The following is a 21,582-nucleotide window of genomic DNA, read 5'->3' on the forward strand; positions in this document are numbered from 1 at the left end:
ATGAACTTATCTTAACCATATCTCATTAAAATAATGTAACGCTGAGAAACATTTTCATAAATGTATGTGTGCATATCGTGAGAAGCGAAGGGTGTTGCAAGTCTACGTGTTGAGTGCCATCGATTTGAAGTTGTTACTTATTTGGTTGGCTGCACATTCATGTCAAATGCATACACGGAACACGGTATGACAAATTATACGCTAAACCTTCAGTTAGTCCTGTATTGATAAACATCATAATGACCTAATCCGTTTTTAAGTGCGGTGCCAATATTGCCGAATGAAAAGATGAGCCTAATTTATTGTATTAATGTATTGTATTTGATCCTTATGTGTACTGTATTTATCACGATAATTATGATCTTGCATTTTAAAGAATGCTCTACTGTTAGTGATTTACTTGACATTTACACATTTGACTTTTAAGAAACTATCATCCCATGGTTCATTTGGACATTCACCTTCAAAGGACCTGCCTTGGTCAGGGATACCCCAAAAAATACAAAGACCACCCCCGTGTAGCCTGTTACAGACTGTTGGGGCAGGCGCTGTTAGCGAGCACCTATACAGGCTATCGTGGCGCACAAAGGGAGTGGTGTGGCTAGAACCACGCCCGGTCACTTTTGGCTTACCAGTGCTGATGTTTACACACCACACCAGGCACTCATTTGAGGCTGAGTCGACCTAAGGGCGGTCCCAGACCGCATCAGATATTCATCGCTGAAAGTTGGTTGCGAGCGGGACTGGAATTCGGGTCGCCGACTTCGCATCGCAGCGCGCAAACCACTGCGCCACCGGTCCCCCCAGGGATACCCATCCCACACGCACACAGTCGTTAACGTTGTGCAGGGGGGGGTTTTCGCTTTGTTTGTTTTTACACCCTGAAAAGAAGACCACCGTCGCATGGTGTGCAGGCTGCTGAAGAAAGACAGAGCCGCCTCATTGAAGCCTGTAGTTCCATACACCGCAGGTGAGCGCATGCACGCCTCAGGGCGGGTGGGAACCGCACGTGTAAATTCGTCGCCGTGAGTCGCACACTCCTGCGTGTGCAAAATCTACGTTTATGAGCATCCCTGTGCAAGAGTGCCGACCGTATACAAAGGCCCCCCCCCACCCACCCGTATAGCCTGAGCATAACTTTTGGGGGCAAGTGCTGCTAGCGAGCAGCGCCTATGAAGGCCGGCACGGCACACGAACGGGGTGGGTGGCCAGCACCACGCCCGGCCGCCTTTGTCTCCCAAGCAGCAATGTATACGCAACGCATCAGGTACTCATTTCAGACTGAGTCGATCTAGGGGAGGCCTAGGACCGATTCCGGTGTTGGCCGTTTTGGCCGTGATTGGGAATTAAACTCGGGTTCGTACGGCGGTGCTACACACATACACAACTACTGGGATCCATTGGCCAGCTGGTTGGGCGCCTTTGACCGACGCCTTTCTCGTCAGAGACTCTGAGCCAATGGACCTGGCTGTGGTCGGGAGACGTTGATCCTATTGCTGCAGTCATTTGGGTTCCCCCGTGACAGATGTGCGTGGTGCGCGCGCGCGCACGTGTGTGTGTGTGCATGCGCGCGCGCGTGTGTGTGTATATATATGTGTGTGTGCGCTTGCTTTGACCACACGCTGCCTTTTTGCAGCAGCGAGTGGTGGCGGCGGGTGACCGCTTGGGCTGGAGCGCGTGCAGGCCAATTAACCCGGGGGGCTCCGCGTGGCCACATGGAGTCTTGCTCGCTTGCGCTTGGCTCGCTGGCTCCAAATTCGGCTTCTCGTTTCATCCCAGGCTGATCATCGCCGGTGCCGCCGCTGCTCCCGCTGTCCTCCCAGCTATCGTCTCTCAGTCTGGTTCCGTCCCATCACACGAAAGGTATGGGTCATTTGCGTACGTACGTGTGCGGCATGATTTTTTTTGACGCTGTTTTTTTTTTCATTTGTACGAAAGCACTCGTTTGTTGTTCATCCCGTTTGCAGTAAGTTATGGAGTATGGACTGTAAGTTGAACTTCTTCGGCGCCGTACGTAGCCAACCGCGCTAATCGGAGGTGCGTGTGTTAGGGGTAAAAAAAAAATGTTTTAGGTTTTTTTTCCTCCTCGTTAGTTTGCACATTCCCACCGTGCAGTGCCCTGCTACTGTTGCCACCACTGCCGGCGGTCTTGGGCTGTGGAAGAGCGACTGAGCTTATACAAACACATACACACACACAAACACATACATACATACACACACGCACATTCATAGTCGCCGACAAATTCACTTCCTGTGACTTAATTTAATCAGGCAAAGGTAAAGTGAAAATAAATCAATACAAAACATATTTTTAGTGGTTTTATTGATAAAGTCAAACTTTGGCCCTCGAGAAATAGAGAAACCCTATGAGAAAAGGGTGTAATTTTTTTTTACTATAAATCAAAGATGAAAAAAGTCTTTATAAATCTGCGTATCAAAATATCAAACAGCGCGACAACTTCGTGCCTCTGTTCAAACGTGACATTTTCATTCAAGCCATCGTTTATGCAGAATGCTTTAAAGAAAGAAGTGAGTGAAATAAGTCTCGTTGTAAAATTCACTTGCACGCAGCACTTCCTGAAGCTAAAATGATGCAGCGTTTGAATGGCCCCGAGCACGGGGTGGAATTTGTCAAAGTGCAATATCGGGTAAAGCAAGTGAACTACTGTAGGTTGAAACCGTGTTTCACGAATGTACTACTCATTAGTCCGCATATGCAGGTCTAGTAAAAATTTGTACAAAATGTGCGATCTAAATTGAGCTCTAAATTAGCAAGGAATTACGGGAACACCTTATAGCAGTGACAGGTGCGTTATTAATGCGATTGTACATCTTGTGTTATTGTCTTTGTATATTTGTTCTCATATTTAAAGAAATGTCGCGTTTTATTCACACGATGTGTTGTGTGTACGTTCATTAGGGCGCCACTCAACAGGCACATTAAACAAACAAGTGAAGTCTTAATTCGCTGGGATAACATCCTGTTCTCAATTCGGCACTTTTTGGTGTCAAAGTCAACGGCTGAGAATCCGTTCACATTCACAGGTAGCTCAGGATCCTCTCCTTCAGTGCCGGATTAAGCGAGTGCGGGGCCTGTAGCACATGTTATTAAGGGGACAAAAAATAAAATGAAAACACAAATATTCAAACACAAATGTTTAACTCGCATAGTAAAGTAATTGTATTGTTTTCCTTTGCTATACAGCCAGATAATAAGACAAATCGCTAACCTTAAACACCCAGTCGTTCATAAAAGTTGAAGGCGGTATAGTACTATAGTAATAGAGCAAGCGCAGAATCACTGAACCGGAATTGATAGCTTGAAAGCGTTTAGCGCGGGGGCCCTTGAAAGTGCGGGGCCCGTAGCTACATGTGGAGCTATCTTTTGCTTGCTAGGATAATCCGGCACTGCTCTCCTCTCCTCTTCTGCATCTATGCCTCTACCGTGAGACTGCGTTTATTGACTGCCATGCATCCGTCGACTGCGCTGATCGACCAGTAAACATCGAGGCATTGTCTTAAAACAAAAACTCGAAGTATTTCAGTTTAACCGGCAAAAGAACAAAACCAGGACGCGTGACCTTGAAAATATTCAACTTGGGTTTGTGAGCGGCACCCTACATAGCCTACATGTTATGTTTAAGTATGAAATTATATCAAATAGTAGTCGTCAGTAATGTTCTGCGTTTAAAACATGGAATTATATTTTGTTAGTTTAAAATGTAGTCGGTATTGCTGATGTAGAACTGAGCTGCAAATGAATTCGTATCTGCTTACACACATTGATTTATAGTCATTTTATCTGCAGGTTAATTTTTTTATTATGAAAGTTGCATTGTTATTCTTATATAACATGTACATGTCCTAAAACCGTGCTTTTGCAATGTTTATTGTAAGTGCCAGGCTAAAGCACGAGTGTGTATATATGTACTTTGTGTATATATACATACACACACTCAAGTTAAACTACCATGAGTTAACAGTAAATAAGTGTAATTTAAGCTGGTTTTAAGAAAGATGTGATCATAAATGGGTTGTCTTTCCTCGTGTTTTTATATTATTGTAAATAATATTTTGATAAATAAAATAAACAATGTTTGAAGAATTTTTCATTTTCAAAATGTGAGCCCAGATCGGATATTCCACCTGTCGGTACCCCCTGAGGTGGCATCACGTTGGTGATTCCAACTTCTCTCTGCGGCCATCAACAATGAATCACGTTATGACCACTTGAAATGAGTGTGGTTTTCAAGTAATCCACTCTCATTGGCCATGAAAATGAATCTATGCGACTGAAGTTACCCGAGGTGGTGCCCATTTCTGCTCTGGCCCAAGGACTGATAGGCTCGTTAATATATTTTTTGTCATTAATTTCACCAAAAAAAGTAAGGCATTGTGTCGCATTTATAAAATATATTTACACCTTGTAAACAAATGAAGATGATGAGTGAGGTTACTGTCATGCGTATATGTCATAAGGAAGACAAGCAAAACATTTATGTAGCAGAATTTAGTTGCATACACAAGTTTTGAACAGTGAGGAGACTCAATCTGTAATGATGTAATGCTTTAAACATTAATCTAAGCTTCTCCTTTAATCACACGCAACACTTTTAATCTTTCGAAAACCCATCACAGCAAACGGTAAACTATCAGAATTCAAACTTCCCTCGTGCATTCCAGGATTCTTGTCCTCTGCGCTACCCAGAAGATCGACATATGAACTCGGTCATGTGGCTCTCATTGTGCGTTCATTTGGCCAAAATGATATTACGACGAAACGTCTCCCCTCGGTGCATTCCAGGATTCTTTTTTTCCCGCGAACAATGGACATCCCAGCTCCCCCGAAGCCCGGTGCCCAAAGCAGCCCGGGCCCCGCACCGCCGGCGCCCCCTCCGCACGGCGCGACCCCGGACAACGTCGGCGGTGGCGGCGGCAGCGGCTCAAGCGTCGGCGTCATCGAGGCGGTCAGCCCGACCCCGAAGCCCGGCCACGTGGGCGAGGTGCTGCTGTACGGCGCGCCCATCGTGTCCCTCGTCATCGACGGCCAGGAGCGCCTCTGCCTCGCCCAGATCTCCAACACGCTGCTCAAGAGCTACAGCTACAACGAGATTCACAACCGGCGTGTGGCGCTGGGCATCACGTGCGTGCAGTGCACGCCCGTGCAGCTCGAGCTGCTGCGGCGGGCGGGCGCCATGCCCGTGTCTTCGCGCCGCTGCGGCATGATCACGCGGCGCGAGGCCGAGCGCCTCTGCAAGTCCTTCCTGGGCGACCACGAGCCGCCGCGGCTGCCAGAGAACTTCGCGTTCGACGTGACGCACGAGTGCGCCTGGGGCTGCCGCGGCAGCTTCGTGCCGGCACGCTACAACAGCTCGCGCGCCAAGTGCATCAAGTGCTCGCTCTGCGGCCTCTTCTTCTCGCCCAACAAGTTCATCTTCCACTCGCACCGCGCGCCCGACGCCAAGTACGTGCAGCCCGACGCCGCCAACTTCAACTCGTGGCGCCGCCACCTGCGGCTCACCGACAAGGCTCCCTCGGAGGACATGGTGTGCGCTTGGGAGGACGTCAAGGCCATGTTCAATGGCGGCAGCAGGAAGAGGGGTCTCCCTCCGATGCAGGGAAATGTCAAGTCGCAGCTCGACGTGAGCCACCAGCCTGATGGCAGCGCACTACTGCAGCAGCAGCAGCAGATACGGTCCATCGCCTCGACCTTCAAGCGCGCCCGATTCTCCGACGGCGAAGCGCTTCCCTTCCCGCGGGAGCACCCGGCCGAGTTCGTGGCCGCTTCCACGGCAGCGTCGTTGGGCAAGGCCCGCGGGCAACTGCAGCTCCCGTCCGCGTCGCTCCCCGGCTTTCCCAACTTCCACCACAGCGTGTCCCCGCCCAGGCTTCTCACCGCCAAGAAGGACGATGGCCTTGCGCCGTACGGGGTCAACCCGAGCAAGCTGGGGTGTTCCCTGTGGCCGGCACCCAAGGAGGCTGTCTACTCGCCCTTCTACATGCTCTGGCACCTGCAGAGCGCGCACGGTGGAGTGACCCTCCCCAAGTTCCCCTCTCCGCAGCCGCAGACGCGTAAGTTTGCCGCCCACTGGATCCGTGGCACGACGGCCGCGCCGGAAGCCGCGACGCTGTGCCACGACAGTGACCACGAGACTCCGCCGACGCCTGGCAGCAGCGTGAGCAGCGAGTGCTGCTCGAGCGTGCATTCCAGGAAGGAGGAGGACGACGAGATGAGGCCTCTGGGCACCGCGAGCAGGGGAGGCAATAACCTGCAGCAGCAGCAGCAGCATCACCATCATCACCATCATCAGGAGGGTGCCGCTTTTCGGGGCCGCCGCCCACCGCCGTACATCTCGGCCTTTCGTCCCGTGGTGGCGGCCGACGCATCGGAGATGAGCATCGCGAAGCTTCACGGCGCCGGGCTGCAGAGCGCGGCGGACGCACCCAGGGGTCGGCCGTGCGCCTCTCCGCCGTGCTCCCCGCTCCCCGAGGGCGCTCGCCGACTGCGTGCGGAGGGCGCGGCGAGGGACGCGGAGCGGAAGCTGTGCGTGGACGGAGCCGGTGGCTCCTCCGAGGCCAGGTTTACCGGCCTCATGGAGGAGCAGCAGCAGCGATGGGCCTCCAAGGAGGACAAGGGCGATGGTGTTGCTGCCGGCACCGCAAACGCCAACGAGAGAAGCGAGAGATCCAGAAATGGACACCTGTTGCTCTCTGATGAGGACGCTGTAGGGCAAATGAAGGTACGGCATCGCATTATAAGGGTGTGTCACATAAAATATATCGGTGTCTTGTGCGTTTTATAATATGATTATTATAATTATAATTGTTTACCCAGAGAAACCTCACTGAGTTTCACGACTCTTTTTCAGGCGGACACTACAAGGTTTTGCAGTAGGGGGCGATGATTGCCGTGCATTATTCCGATTGAGTTATGTTTGATAGCTAGTTTGAACTACCTAGACTAATCTCATCTCTGGATATTAATAAGGTTATGTGTTTTTTACAGTGTTGTATTGTAACATTTTACATCAACTCAAGCATACACACTGAGTATATTATCTCGATGTCAATCTTACAGGACTGTCAAGAGCGTTCAGCTGCTAATTCTTCATTGGAGACGGAGACTCCAAACCCCAATTACTGCAACTTCATTGGTGAGTGAAGGCACGGTTGAAACACGAGTATGGACGAGCTTAAGGAATGACAGCGCCGGCTTGGTGATTGAAATGCCGTTTCAAGAACACTATCGATTAGCTCTGCTGGGATAATCCACGTCACATTGTTTACCCTTCCAATAATCCTCGAATCGGTTTATTTTTCCGCAGTCACGGGCAGAGTTGGAGACAATGAACTCGCACTGGAAGGCTTGGGATCACCTAGGGATCTGAAACCTCTGGACACTCCGCTGTATTTTCAAAACGGTAAAGATCGTCGCACAGTTTGTTTGCGTTCGATGTGCCCGGCCGTTGGTCTGTGTGTGCGTGTGTGCGTGCATGCATTTTTTAAACGCCTGCTGCACACGTCATTGGTTAATGGTTTTTAAGTACAAAAAAAAACGTGTTTGCAATCTCCTAGTTATCTGGAATTGTCTCCCGAAATGTTCGTGAAGACAATAGTTTTGCCGAAGAATAATTCTTGCTGTTGTGTCACTCATCTAGAGTCCAAAAATGTCAAATTTCAGACAACTCAAAAGCAAACTCCTTGCCACAGAATTCGTAATGTCCATATTTGCCATAATCTACAGATGTTTATGACACATGTGCATGGCATTTTATTACTATTTAATATTATTATTCCTATCGTATGAATTACTTCCTGTGCGAGGCATTATCCATCCCAGTCTCTCACATTGCAGTGCATTTCTTCAGGTTAAAGAATGGCCCACAGAAGGGAATATCACAGAGCAACCTCAGAGATCCTTCAAGTAATCTGGTCAACAGAATAGGGTAGTACCTCCCCCACTACTCTATCATATGAGTTCAAGGTTTGCAGCATGACAGTCAAACTGAACTGAAATTTTGCCAAATTAAATACAGAACCAAATGTAATGTGACAGTTTTTGTTTGTGAAATTATTAGTGACTCGGCTGAGCACTCACTCCACTCAAGAATTTTGTTAAATCAGAGGCAGCTGCCTGGATTTGAACCCAGCCTCTCTGCAGTGCCGACTCTGCACCCTGACCTCTGAGCCACCCGGCCACCACTGCGTGAATGGTATTTAAGTCACAGGCAGTCACAGTGTCATGAAGTCAGTAACGGTGTTTAATAACAGACCGTGTTCGATCCGGCTCTCATGTAAGCAGTCTGTCATAGTCTCAACGTCTATGTGATAAACTCAAGCCTTCCATATTATGACAGCAGGGATGTCGCTAAAATCAAACTGGATAAGAGCCCCTATAGGACATAGTAATAGCCATACTATCGTATAAACACATGGTACTATATCATGAAAACTCTGGGATTATTTTTGACCACTTCAAATACAGCATAGCAGGCCTAGATAACCCCTGTATACACAGAGTAAATGTATAGACAGAAAAAGAAACACATAAATTAGATAGCATATGCCAAGTAGGCAGTCACAGGAAAGAGAACATGCCTGACAGAATGTCCACCGTGGAGCTGGGGCAAGGAAATTATCTCGTGCGGAAGTGCTTGAGAGATTGCTGCATCGCAGTATCGTGAGAGACGATGACGGTTTTAGGGAGGACTTCATCCAGCAGTGCACCGACCATGGCCGAAGATTCTGGATGTAATTTCCAGCGAAACATCGTACTCAAATTGTAAATGTTATGGATCCACTCTTCAACACACCGGTGGGCTAAAGTAGTGAACTATTTGTCTTTTGTCAACGTGACTATTTTTTACTGGTAGGAACGAAGTTGTAAACTGAGTGTACCAGCCTGCAATAGATTAATGTGTCCGTCTGTCCGTCCGTCCCCTTTCAATACTTTACGAAGTGAAATCTCGTGCTGTTGGGTGTAATAAAATTGTGCAAAATTCCAATGTTCCTACCAGCCCACCCTGCAGGGACCTGTTACTGATTGGCTGTGTCGGGTGGTGGAGGGTTGCGACACATTTAAAAATAATGTGATCTAACCCAAAAACCTTCATTAGGATCTGCCGTTCCGTATAGCGACGGCCTCCGCGTGTTTCTCTCCTTTGTGGCGTGCACAGAAAACCTGCATACGTTTCTGCTGCACCAGATGGCGATGCGGCGGAAGCTTGAGCACGAACTCGTGTTCGTGAAAGGTGCACGCACGCGACACGCACGTGGTCACGACGCTGTGACGATCGGCGCTGGCAGAACTCGCAGAGTGATTTGTAGTCCACGTTGCCCTTTTTAATCCGTTAAATGTTTTCGTGAAATTGTTGCGTAAGAGGTTTCTCTCTCGTTCCTAATCCTTGCCATAATCCGAGCGCTCAAACTAACTACGGCACCAAGCTAACCGCTAACAAGAAATGGCAGCTTTCCCACCGGTCACAGCTATTGCATATACAAGTTTACAATCAATTAAACCGTTTAAGTTAATTCTTTATGGTTACTGCTATGATTTTCGGCTCACCATCGAACACAGATGGTCACTGCATCGCGCACTTTCAGATCCGCTGCTGCGGCTATCTGTAACGCTCTTCCTTCCGATATTAGGAAGCCACTGGAGCTATGCACTTTTAAATATCGATTGAAAATTTACAACTGCTTTTTGTCATTAGTTTGTTGTCCTTCCCCCGCACTTCCGATTAGCACAGTTGGCTATGTACGGCCCGAAATAAGTTCAACATACACACTGCGCCACTGGTTGCAGAACCACTTCGAGTACAATCGCTTCGCATACGATTGATGCGCACCTGGCGTCCCCCTTCCTCCTGCCGCTGTGCCGACCTAGACGGTTTTGAAGAGAAGCGCACGACCCCGTACAAAGAGGAGCTGGCAGACCACGAGGCGCTGCAGGTTGTGAAAGGTATCGTGGCCTACAATGTGGCACGTGTATCGCCTTATTATGTATCTCAAAAAGAATGCGTTTTCCTGAATTTACGTGGAGAGGTACGGAATTTGGTTCGCACAACCACAGTAATGTTTTTAAAGTGCACTTCACAGTTGTTTGTGTCGGTGCTGGCGTTGCCAGGGAAGCACTTTGGTAATTTTGCATACGACTGAAAATTGATCATGGGTACCGAGGATTCTGATCTCCTCATTATTCCAAACACCAGACTTTGTTCTTATGGGAGACGGAGCTTTTTGCAGCCAAAAAGCTCCGTCTCCAATAAGATTGTGGAATTACCTTCCTCGGTCTGTTAAGGGATTTGAGTCTTACACTTTTGAAGACGTGTCTTAAAACTCAACTGTGTTTACAACAGGCTTTCTCCGTAACTCAAGCTTTATGTAAAACGCTTTGAGGCCTTGTGCGTATTGCAATAGATATAACCGAGTTATTTTATTATTATAGAAATTGCTCAATTGTGGTGATTTCAAAATTGACATTAGAAATAATGATAATACTTTTAAGCACTGTCAGGAGAAAGATATAATCATATAGATATATTCTGTCACATCATTAGTGTTGTAACGTACACCTCATATGCTTTGTTTATGTGGTCAAAACTGGCTTTTGTGTTATCAATCCTGTTTCATTATAATTTGTTCTCTTTGAACTTACAAAGGGACCAATCATATAGGAATTGTTACGTTTTCTTCTCTTTCAGATGTTCCAAGCTCACTACATCCCTACCCCTACAAGATGCTATTCAAGCACTTCTAGTAAATACAGTATTTATGAACTCCTGCTATTTATATGTTCATTGTCTCAGAAATTCCCTGTACATTTGTGTACAAAACATTTAGTTTATTCGCTACGTTTTGACTTTCCCCGTGTATATAGCGGGCGATGGAGTTGTTCTGCCGTTCCCCGTGTGTCGCTAGTCGACTCGGATATCGTATTGCTTTTAGAATGGCTTATTTTCACGTTGTTCGTGATCCGCTGCCCACGAAGGCTACCACTGTTTGCAAGTGCTTGCGGGGAGCTGATTTAAAACATATGCAGTGCATTTTGCGCGACAAAAACAAAACGCTTCTCCCAAAAATGCAACCTTAACGGTCGGTCGCACTTGCATTAAGGATCCGTATGCACAGGTGCGATCTTTGGAAAATGTTCAATTCCAACGCTGAATGTGAACACCCTCTCTTTAGATAGGAAATACAGTGGGCCCCCATAGGCCTTCTACAGCTCATCATGCGGAGGCTCGCCGCGAGGGCTCACGGGGATATTCACGAGGTCACGCATGGGAACGTGATTGCTTCAGACCGCCGTGGGCCCGTGCCAATGTCCAGCCCCACGTGGGTGACGGTCACCGAAGGCTGTGAGTGGATGCCTCTGCGCGCCTCCAGATCCACAGCCTTAGAGCAACGCATTCATTCTAACCCCGTAAGAGGCCAGCCTTGCCATATGCTGCCGTGGTGTGATGATCAGCACACAGAGATCTCCAGTTGGTTTCCTGGCACGGCAATTGACAAAATCGGCAAGTTTATTCAATACCGTTGCATCTGTCCACTCAGCGGTATTACAGTTAGTCGATCGGTAGGTCACATGTGGTGGGGTAAAGAATGGGTACTCCCACCTCTTTGAAGACATCGAGTCAGTGTGGAAGAGGCTAGATATCCTTTAGTGGGGCTCTCTAGAGCTTCCTCTAGTGGACACCCTTCCATCTTAGCCCATATGGGGACCTAACCAGGATTTATTTTCGTACGATGAGCAGAGCACGCATATAGAACCCAATTTACATGTTAGGAAATGTTCATGTTCAAATGTTCATTTTCATAGATGTGCGCATGTCTCCCTTACTAACAATAGGGCCAATCTCCACCACAGCAATATCGACCTGAGATGGATGATGGGCTGAATTGATCCCCAATCAGGATTTGAGGTCGCAGCCTTTCTATTACGGGGCCCTAGCTCTACCGCTGAGCAACCTGGACAGTTTTGGCTGAAGGAGTAACGGGAGATAGGGCTCGGATTCTCACTACCTGTTTGACACATAGGCTTTTGCGACCAATATTATACATAAGAGGTTTTCGTGGGTTCGATCGCGTAAATAGAAATGTTTAAACCCGCCACCATCCGACACAGCCAAATATTAACATTCGTCACGTAAACAGTGACAGACCTTACCACCTTACAGGTGCCTTTGCACCTGAGGGGCTCACAAGTGATGACATCACATCTATCCCTCTGTTTAAGAACGAAACAGGAGCATTTCTCCACAAATCTGGCTGTCGCCTGATGATGCGAGTTGTAATTACTGGCGAAACGTCATACTCAAATTGTAAATGTTGTGGATTTACTCTCCAACACACCGGTGTGCTGTACTCGTAACGAATTAACACGTTCTGTTTACGTGACACACCTTACTAATTGGCTGTGTCGGGTGGTGGCGGGTTTAACGACATTTTTATTTACGAGATCTAATCCCAAAAAAAACCTCTTATGAATTCTCACTACCTGTTGGCTATTCACGTGGTGCAAGCCCTTTGCTTGGGCTCGCTCTCTATAATGCTGCCTAAATAGAGATTGGACTGCTTTCGAGGCATTAATATGTCTGCCATACTTGTGAATCTGTGCTATGAACCCAGCGACGTGACTGCCTTCTGGCCATGGCTAACCTCAGCAGTGAGAGAGAATGTCTGAACCGGCTCTGGACATAGACCCTCCGTTGTCACCAACACGCCCTGATCAGCATAGCGAAGTATGCTAAACAACCCCCGTGACTGGCACGGTGTGAGGGAGGCCATCATCTGATCGATTAAGGCTTATACATGTATGAATGTGCAGTGAGATGTTGAGCATATTGTGATGAGATGCGTACCGACTGGGTTTGCTCTATGATCCAAAAACTGTGACAGTTAACAGGGCCACGTTGTATATAACGAGGCTTCATGATAGTATTCTATCAAAGTATTTAGCCTAGAAAACCCCATACAGTGCAACATCCCAATGATCAAGAGTATCCAGGTTGTAAAACAAACAAGGAAGGATTCAGAAATACTCTACAATTATGACAACTTTCGGAATCATGCTTCATAAAAATCGCTGCAAACGAGTTCGCGTTGAATGTGAAATTTGGTCTTTGGAGGTAAACTGAAATACTGGACTGTGAACAAAAAAAAAATGCACACCATGTATATTGTAACGGTAGTATATACTGTATACTGTAATGGTACTGGGACACTCAAATCTGGCCATCTACTTCTAAGTACATGCCCAGACTTGAATCTAGATTGAAAGCGAATTTCTTTAGAACTGCTTTTTGTGTTTAGTTTGTTGTCCTTCCCCGCACCTACGATTAGCGCGGTTGGCTACGCACGGTGCGAAAGAAGTTCAACATACTTTATGTAGCACAGCATCGTCGCAATAAAGGAATATCAACATTGAGAGAGCAGTAATATGCACGGGTATATGAAGAAGACATGGAGAAACACCGCTGTGTACACGCACACGTGTTAATCGGCAACACTTATTGTGAACACGTATATGCATGTATTTCGTTGTATACAATAAAGGGATGTTCACGAATTGGAAAATGTCTTAATGTGTATTTCCTTCCTTTAACGCCAGGCACTACCTTACAAATCAATACATTGTTTGGTGATACTGCGATGGCAGTGGTGAAGTATGGTCATACTTCCTGCATGACCAACAAAGGCGATCTTCCAGCAGGGGATTGACAAGAGGGTTGTACTGTACCTGTACGTTGCTTTTTTCAAGACAACGTCCAACTGATTAAGGGAACAGATTTAACTGTTATTGCAATAGACACTCACACTGAACAAATCTGCGCTTTATCACTCGTCTGCATGTTCTCCTATGTGGAGACAAATGTATATTGTTTACAAGGTGGTGTGAATTATATTGCGGTAAAAACACACCTAAGGTTCATCCACAGAACATAACTTGCGATAAGACACTTGTTGCTATACTACATCCAAAGGTGAATCTGCCATATACAATGTGAGGCCAATTATTAACTGATTTTGACAAACAAAATGTATGCATGGTGTTCTACTTTTGCACCTGGTTCAACTTTGCTTATAGCTCCGACCGATGACTAAATCACACGTAATGCTCCCGGTCTCACCAGACAGCAGAATCTAAGCATGCTCGAGCCTGGACAAGTACTTGGATAAACGACCCACCATGCGTAAAAAAATGTGTCACAGGCCTCGGGGCTACGTTGTGGGCAGCAGTGGTCTTGTGCAGCAGAAATCCATTGTTGTTCAGTGCTTCTATGCTCCCCACGTCTTTCGTTGTCCGCCTTCACAAACCCGCCTTGATCGTTCTGGTGATGTGCGGTTAAATTAACCCCCCCCCACCTCCACTACTACTCGTACGGTGTGGGGAGGCCCTCATCCAGCAGTGGAATGACAAAGAGCTGTACGTGTATATTCATGAAGTACAATGAAGCTCGCAGTGGCCCATACACCACAGACAAGGTGTGTGGTGTAAGCTTAGGCATGCTAATAGCGTCTTCGAAAGGGTTTCCGTCTCGCCTGAGTGTATTGTGAATTGTGTCTCTTGTGATAAGCATTGCATTGCCTTGCAGGAAAGTGGCGAAGGGCGGCTGATAGAACTGGTGCTCTGGGGGTAATTATAACTTCTCAATGACACGTATCAATGTACTGTGACCTTGAATGGGAAAAGACGACTATTAACCGTCTCAATGATACGATTAACACTTTTAAAAAAGTGTGCTGTTTCTGTTAGTGAGCACCTATTGAAGGCCATCACGGCCAGTGCCGGATTAAGCTCGTGCTGGGCCTGTCGCATATGTTAAAAAGGGTTCCTAAATAAATAAAACACTTAAATATTAAAACACAAATGTTTTATTTGAATAGTAAAGTAATTCTATTTTTTATTTGCTATACAGCCAGATAATACGACAAATCGCTAACCTACAACACCCAGTCGTCGTTCATGAAAGTTGAAGGTAGTATAGTACTATAGCAATAGAGCAAGTACAGAATCACTGAACTCTTTCGGCGCAATGTATCCGTACGATAAATGAGCATTCCGCATGACGCTACCAACAGCCCAAACGCAAATACACACAGATCATGATCATACTGTTGGCGAGCACCTACGAAGGCTGGCACGGCACACAAGGGGGGTGGGTGGCCAACACCACGCCCGGCCGCCTTTGTATCCCCAAACACCGCACCAGGTACTTATTTGAGGCTGAGTCGACCTAGGGGAGGCCCAGATAATCGTCACTGGTGTTGGCCGTGAGCGGGAATCGGGATGTTAACTCTCTCGCCTGGTATGCAGGAGGTCGTGAGTTCGATTATCGACCCTGACGCCTGCTGTATATTTGGAGTTTGCAATGTGTCTCTCTCATCAGGTGATCCCGTGGATTCTTCTCCACGTTTAGAAACCTGCGTTTAAGAGCGTTTCGCTGCTTTAAATCCCCACGTAATAAGCCACTTCGTTGAGCTATTACTTGTGGTCATGTCGCTTCCGAAAAAAGAGCTATATAGCTCAATGGGCATTGCCCAGTAAATACATATAGTTTATAGTTTAGTTTTTATAGTTGTAATTCGGGTCGCCGGGTTCGTAACGCTTCCTTTCAGACGCTGTCGCGACGAGTGCTGTTAGCGAGCACCTGTGAAGGCCGGCACGGCACACGAGTGGGTGGGTGGCCAACACCACGCCCGGCCGCCTTTGTCTCCCCAGTGGCGATGTTTACTACACACCGCACCAGGTTCTCAGTTGAGGCTGAGTCGACCTAGGGGAGGCCCAGGACACGGTTCAGACAATCGTCACTTGGTGTTGGCCGTGAGCGGGAATCGAACCCGGGTGGCCAGGTTCGTAGCGCTAACCCCTACAACCACCGCAAAAACGCAACAACAACAACAACAATCGCCATTCGCCACTAAGTGGCGGTGACATCACCACGACGCTTGTGCCAAGCTAGGTGCACCTTGAGGCCACGTGAAGTGTCCTCTGGCAGGAGGTCACGGGGCAGATCCTGCAGGTGCCACGGGTCGACTGACTGAGAGATGAGTGGCTGATGCACCACCTGTGGCCCCTACCGCAAGACGCTACACACCCACACACGCGCACGGCAATCTCATCACAGGGCTACCCCATTCATTCATTCATCCATGCACCAGGGTACACGCCACACAGACTCACGGGCGGGGCATACAGAGAGTGTGTGTACCACCTTGTGTAATGCGCTCCGCATGCTGAAGAGCGAGGCGTTCGAGTCGATTGTTATTACATTACTGCGATGGATTATCTACAAACAGGTAACACGATCGCGATGTATTACGATGGTGGCGGTGCAGCGGTGCGCACAATGCTTGTCTGTCAACTCCACCACCTGAGTTCGATTCCCGGCCTTGGATATATTCATTGTGTGAATATATTCATTGTGTGAATATATCACACACAAATGCAGGACTCGTAAGGGGCCTTGGATATATTAATTCGCTATGTGGCGAATGAATATATTAATTCGCTATGTGGCGAATGAATATATTCAAGGCGCCGATCAATGCGGTGATTGCAAACGAATTTCTTTGCAGTTATTTATAACTGCATCTTGTTGTGTTTAGTGTGTTAGTCCTTCTCCCGCACCTGCGACTAGCACGGTTGGCTACGCACGGTGCCAAAGAAGTTCAACATACATTACATACAAACAACCCGCACAATCGACAAGATGTTCTTCATCCAGCAGTGCACTGATAAATGGCTTAAAGTAATCGTTAGAAATTATAATTCAATATACTGTAAAATGTTTTGTAACATGTTTTAACAACTGATTAGACGACTGTATTGTAGTTTGAGTAGGTGTATGTCACTGTACTGTAATGTTAAGCAGCTATTGGGTGCTAGATGAGTGTTTCTGTACTTTCCAAATACGACTTTAAACATTAATGCATGTACACTATAACAGTTCATATTATTAGGGATAGAGCAACGGCACGCACTCTATTATAATCGATTCTCTATTTGTACAATGTGTATGCAGTCATGGGTTCACGTGAACACCGCCGCTACATTCGCCCCATGTGTGCATGTACAGACATTTGTCCACTGCTGGATGAGGATCTCCCCCACATCGTGCGCTGCTCAGTCAGGGTTGGCAGCATAGAGAGCGACTGAGTCGCTGACACACACACACGGCATTGTGGCTATGATGAGCATACGTGGCTATTGTTGGTGTGATGCTTGTACAAATACCAGCCCACTTTTCTGTTTCAGACAAAAATTCCACCAGCCAATCAGTGGGAGAAATTCAAGAATATTTAAGGAACAATGCAGGTAACGCGTGGATGTGAATGAGTGGTCTTTCGGCAAAGTCACGTAGAACAATTTTTGTTTTTACTTTACCGAAAGACGCAAAGTCACGAACGCTTTAAGTCGAGTATATCTTGATTTACTACTTGCTGCATCTTGATGAGGACTCGTCAGGGGCCATCCATTTAATACGTACGCAAACCCCTCCACCCCCTCCCTGTATGCACGCGTACTTTTTACACGATCAAACAGATAGTCCACCGCCGGCTGCATTAAAGAATTAAGTTGCGTACCGTTACAAAGTTTGTCTTGTGTCCGCTAGGTTCAAACGCCGACTGAACCCAGTCGAACAGCGGACGTATTATAGGTATTTCGTCAAAACGCGCAATGTCAGGCTCAAGAACAGCAGCGTGATAGCTCACAGTCAGGGGGCACGGTGGCATACAAGTGACACCTCTCCCACAGTCCCACTTCTCCCAGTAGTACTTGTTGTCTGACAGCTGAAGAAACTGAACTGTGGCTCATTTGAAGGCCAATGTAGACAATGTATTATTGAGGCTTCACCCCCCCCCCCCCCCCCCCCGTTTCCTATGCGTACGTACATTGTAAGTAAGACCCATACGCAAGCGTTCGCATTTGGGTTAACCCCCCCTCCATGCGTACGTACTAAATGGATCGCCCCTAAAGTGGGGTCGGGACTAGAGCGGCGTTTGCTGCTCCTTGCAGAGGTTAAAGGTTTGTTTCCAGCGACCGCCCTAATGAACACTGTGGGTGTATTGATGATTAGAAATACTCATCGTCTGCAAAGTGAACAATCAAGATCCCATAAAATAATTCGCATGAGTAGGCCATTCTGTGCGCGCATCATGTTCAACCTTTGAAAATATAATTCATTAGGATTCTAGAGAGCAATGATTTACCCCATTGCGAAAACTCGGCAAGACCCTCCTGAAAAAGAGTCAGGGAACTCATTGAGGCGTCCCTGGCTATAACAAGCGTACTAAAATTTAAATACCAAATGTGCACACGTTATATCGGCTTTAGCGTCACTCCCCATGGGAGGTGGAAGAGTTAAAGCATTTGAAAAGTTTAGGCTAAACCTGCTCGGTTAAAACAGACAACTGGGACGTTATTTTGCGGAGTCCAATAAAACACAATTAAGGATGTTTCTATTTATCAGCTCAACGTTTGCGCCAACTATCAGCTTCATAGCCCTTCTAGGATATACATGACTCGTTCACGGTCGTCTCTACGTTATACACGTCGTGACTGAACATTAATCGCATTACGTACCCGTTTATACAATATTTGTCACTAAATATACATATTAAATTGATTAACATTTATAATACGAATGTTGAAATTCTACAGCAAGCAATACATGTTACTCGCATCTTGACATTTTTGACAGTTAACAGCGTATATCTCGAGTTAAACTGCATTGTTTAATATAAGTTTTTAAAAATCATACGGTATTCTTCATCTGAAACATAAAAAACGTATACAGCATAGAGAATATCAAATCAACGTTTCGATTGTCAGGCCTTATACAAATAACATAAAAACACATCTTTGAACAGAAGTGAACACCTTGAATCATCATCATTTATGGTCAATCCAGCCGCCACCAACTCTCAACGATCCACCTCGTCGAGAGCTGGTGGCGGCTGCAACGGACCCGTTGCATCCGAGCTGATTCCATCGCTCCGTCTCTTTGGTGGACGAGAAGAAAAAAGGGCTGTTATGACTTTTTCTTCTTTGGTTCTTTCGGTAAAGTCACGTAGAATGAGAATAAAATAATAAATTGATAAAATAAAATAACACAATGATATTCTCACGACGTTTCGGCCACAACACAAGCGGCCTTCATCAGGTGAAGGGACGAGACTGTCTGGTAGGACAGCGCTGGAGTGAAAGAGCCACGCTGTCCTACCAGACAGTCTCGTCCCTTCACCTGATGAAGGCCGCTTGTGTTGTGGCTGAAACGTCGTGAGAATATCATTGTGTTATTTTATTTTATCAATTTATTATTTTATTCTCATTCTACGTGACTTTACCGAAAGAACCAAAGAAGATGAATCCTTGCAGTCACGAAAGCTTTAAATCGAAATGTTATGACTTTGTTCACGTGAAATTCATGGCGCTGTTTGGTTATGTATTTTTGTACGTGATTGTTGGCCAGCGGCGATTCGAGGCGCGCGGATTTACAATGAGGCCATCCTGAGCATCAGCGTTATGGTGATGCTCGTCAGCTTCGTGGTGTTTACGGTGCTGCAGTACAACAAGTGAGTGGTGTGCGGGGGGGGGGCACAGCCCACATGAGCCAACGCCTTGCGCTCTCACGTTGAACTCGGCAAATATTCACGGGTGAAAGAAGGAATGACGCTCCAATCGAACATGTATTCACAAACGATGCTGCCGTGGTTGTACTGGCGAGACGCCATATTCTACCATGTAAATACTGGAAACATTAGATCACGAATGAACACATTTGATCTTAATCATCTAATTTACAATAGCTTACAGCGCAATTCAAATATTTCATAACATCTTCTCCTGCAGCGGTTAGCATACTGGACTTGTAATCCAGAGGTCATATGTTTGATTTCCCGGCGTGACAATTGAAACGATTAACTAAGTTTCCTAAATTACCCACCTCTGTCCACTCATCTTTAGAAATTGGTTTTGTAAATACTTTTTTGCTGCTATCATTATTAGTGATCAATTGTGCGATGTGTTTTCAAATGTAACCAGCTGAAAGCCTGCACATTCAATAATTGTGCCACTGTCCACTGCCTTTGTGTCGCCAGGCGGAAAGCGAAGGCTGCTCTGAGACGAAAGAGCGCGAGTTTCTCGACAGCGAGATCTCCCGGTGGATCTGTCCACCATGGTGAGGACAAGGTTTTCACCTGGTCAGCAGACTCTACCCTTGAGGGCGGCATCCCTGGCGGAGACATCGCCAACCTCAACATCACCAATCTCAACAATAACAACACCAAAACCACCACCATCGCCAACAACACCAACAGTAGTTCACACTGGGCCAGTCGGGGGAGTATAGTGTAGCATGGGTTCATTTAAAGTCCTTTGTACTAATTTCTTTCGTATAAACGTAATTGTTATATACGCAAAGAAACTGGAATCTGCTGCCAGTGGCTTCGTTGTTAGCGCTTTCTTCACCAGATGGGGGCACGCAACACACGCAGCTCCCCCAGGGAAATTGTTCTGGTGGGAGCCCATCAGTGGTGGAGCAGCATGATCACCACACGTTGCATTTGTGTTCACATACTTATCAATTAGCCCACCTGCAGGCGTTGTCTATCACCCGAAGCTGGAAAGTCCATAGCGGATTTTGTTGCCTCCTCAACATAGAGCCATTATCCGCCGCATAGTAATGTTATAGCCATGAAGAAGGGTCATTGCCCGAAACGTCATCTCATAATTTTTCATTTCAGGCCATTCTTATTGACGAATGTGTTGATTTTCTCTTCCTTTGAACTGTTGTGGCTGCGGGTCATGGGTCGTGAGCTTAAACCTCATAAAGTGATAAGGCTGCAATGAGTTTTACATGAACAAATACATTATTGAGTTGTGCCGCATGGACCTATGTTCAGTTTTTCCGTAATGTGTTCACTTTTACTGGAAGAGGGTGTGCATGCACGGTGAAGAAACAGGGTTTGGATTTTACTTACTTTCCCCCAGAGTTAAGAATTTGATGCCAAAATGAGAATCGAGCACAAAGTTATATCTTTAATAAAAAGTGGACTCACTCCCCTGCGTATTTTGGCACTAAGATATACAACAGGGATTTGGTAAAGTTGGTAGGATGTGCATGACACATTTATGAACAGAGAATAGTGAATACCTGAAAAAAATGTAAAGAAAATCACATTTTAGTGACATACTACTGCAATACAATTGAAGTTTTTTGTTATATAAAAACTTAAATTTGGAAGTAAATACGACAAACAACAAAAAGGCATTTGCCTGCATCAGTAATAGAACGAATTATTGAATCCATGACGATATTGTGTTAAACATTAAAACACTCGTGTTAAAACACGGGATCAATGCGCGTTTATAACCTACACGTATTAAAAGTACGGTAGACAATTTTAAACACCCAAAATATTTGAAATGTTATGACATTTGGTACTAACTGCACGTGTGAGTTGTTGAGCAATTAGAAGATTGACGTAGTTATATAATTACTGCGATCATCTCACTCATTCAATCGTCAAACAATGAGGAAACCCTGGTTTGGTGGAAAGATGAAGTGTGAATATT

The 21,582-nt window shown here is 46.4% G+C and overlaps 2 protein-coding genes across 2 annotated transcripts in view; one reads left to right on the forward strand and one right to left on the reverse strand.

Moving 5' to 3' along the window:
• LOC142924428 (uncharacterized) overlaps positions 1 to 21,582 on the reverse strand; it is a 357,538-nt gene that overhangs the window by 57,850 nt on the left and 278,106 nt on the right. The gene's annotated exons all lie outside the window — the stretch shown is intronic.
• SKOR2 (SKI family transcriptional corepressor 2) lies at positions 1,236 to 13,577 on the forward strand. The gene is made up of 7 exons (XM_032953404.2): positions 1,236 to 1,863; positions 4,807 to 6,742; positions 7,081 to 7,156; positions 7,328 to 7,423; positions 9,179 to 9,253; positions 9,889 to 9,963; positions 10,706 to 13,577. Exons 2-7 carry the CDS (start codon positions 4,829 to 4,831, stop codon positions 10,759 to 10,761), a joined length of 2,292 nt encoding a protein of 763 aa, XP_032809295.2. The 5' UTR covers positions 1,236 to 1,863; positions 4,807 to 4,828; the 3' UTR covers positions 10,762 to 13,577.

Source organism: Petromyzon marinus, chromosome 13, assembly GCF_048934315.1.
Source record: "Petromyzon marinus isolate PM22_M1 ecotype Great Lakes invasive population chromosome 13, UKy_Petmar_22M1.pri1.0, whole genome shotgun sequence".
NCBI classification, from domain to species: domain Eukaryota; kingdom Metazoa; phylum Chordata; class Hyperoartia; order Petromyzontiformes; family Petromyzontidae; genus Petromyzon; species Petromyzon marinus.

Bases quoted from the DNA above. Each gene is read 5' to 3' on its own strand.
- SKOR2 (XM_032953404.2), top strand. From the start codon at position 4,829: ATGGACATCCCAGCTCCCCCGAAGCCCGGTGCCCAAAGCAGCCCGGGC. The intron at 7,157-7,327 runs GTGAGTGAAGGC...ATTTTTCCGCAG, and splicing joins CAATTACTGCAACTTCATTG to TCACGGGCAGAGTTGGAGAC. The intron at 7,424-9,178 runs GTAAAGATCGTC...TGGCGTGCACAG, and splicing joins TCCGCTGTATTTTCAAAACG to AAAACCTGCATACGTTTCTG.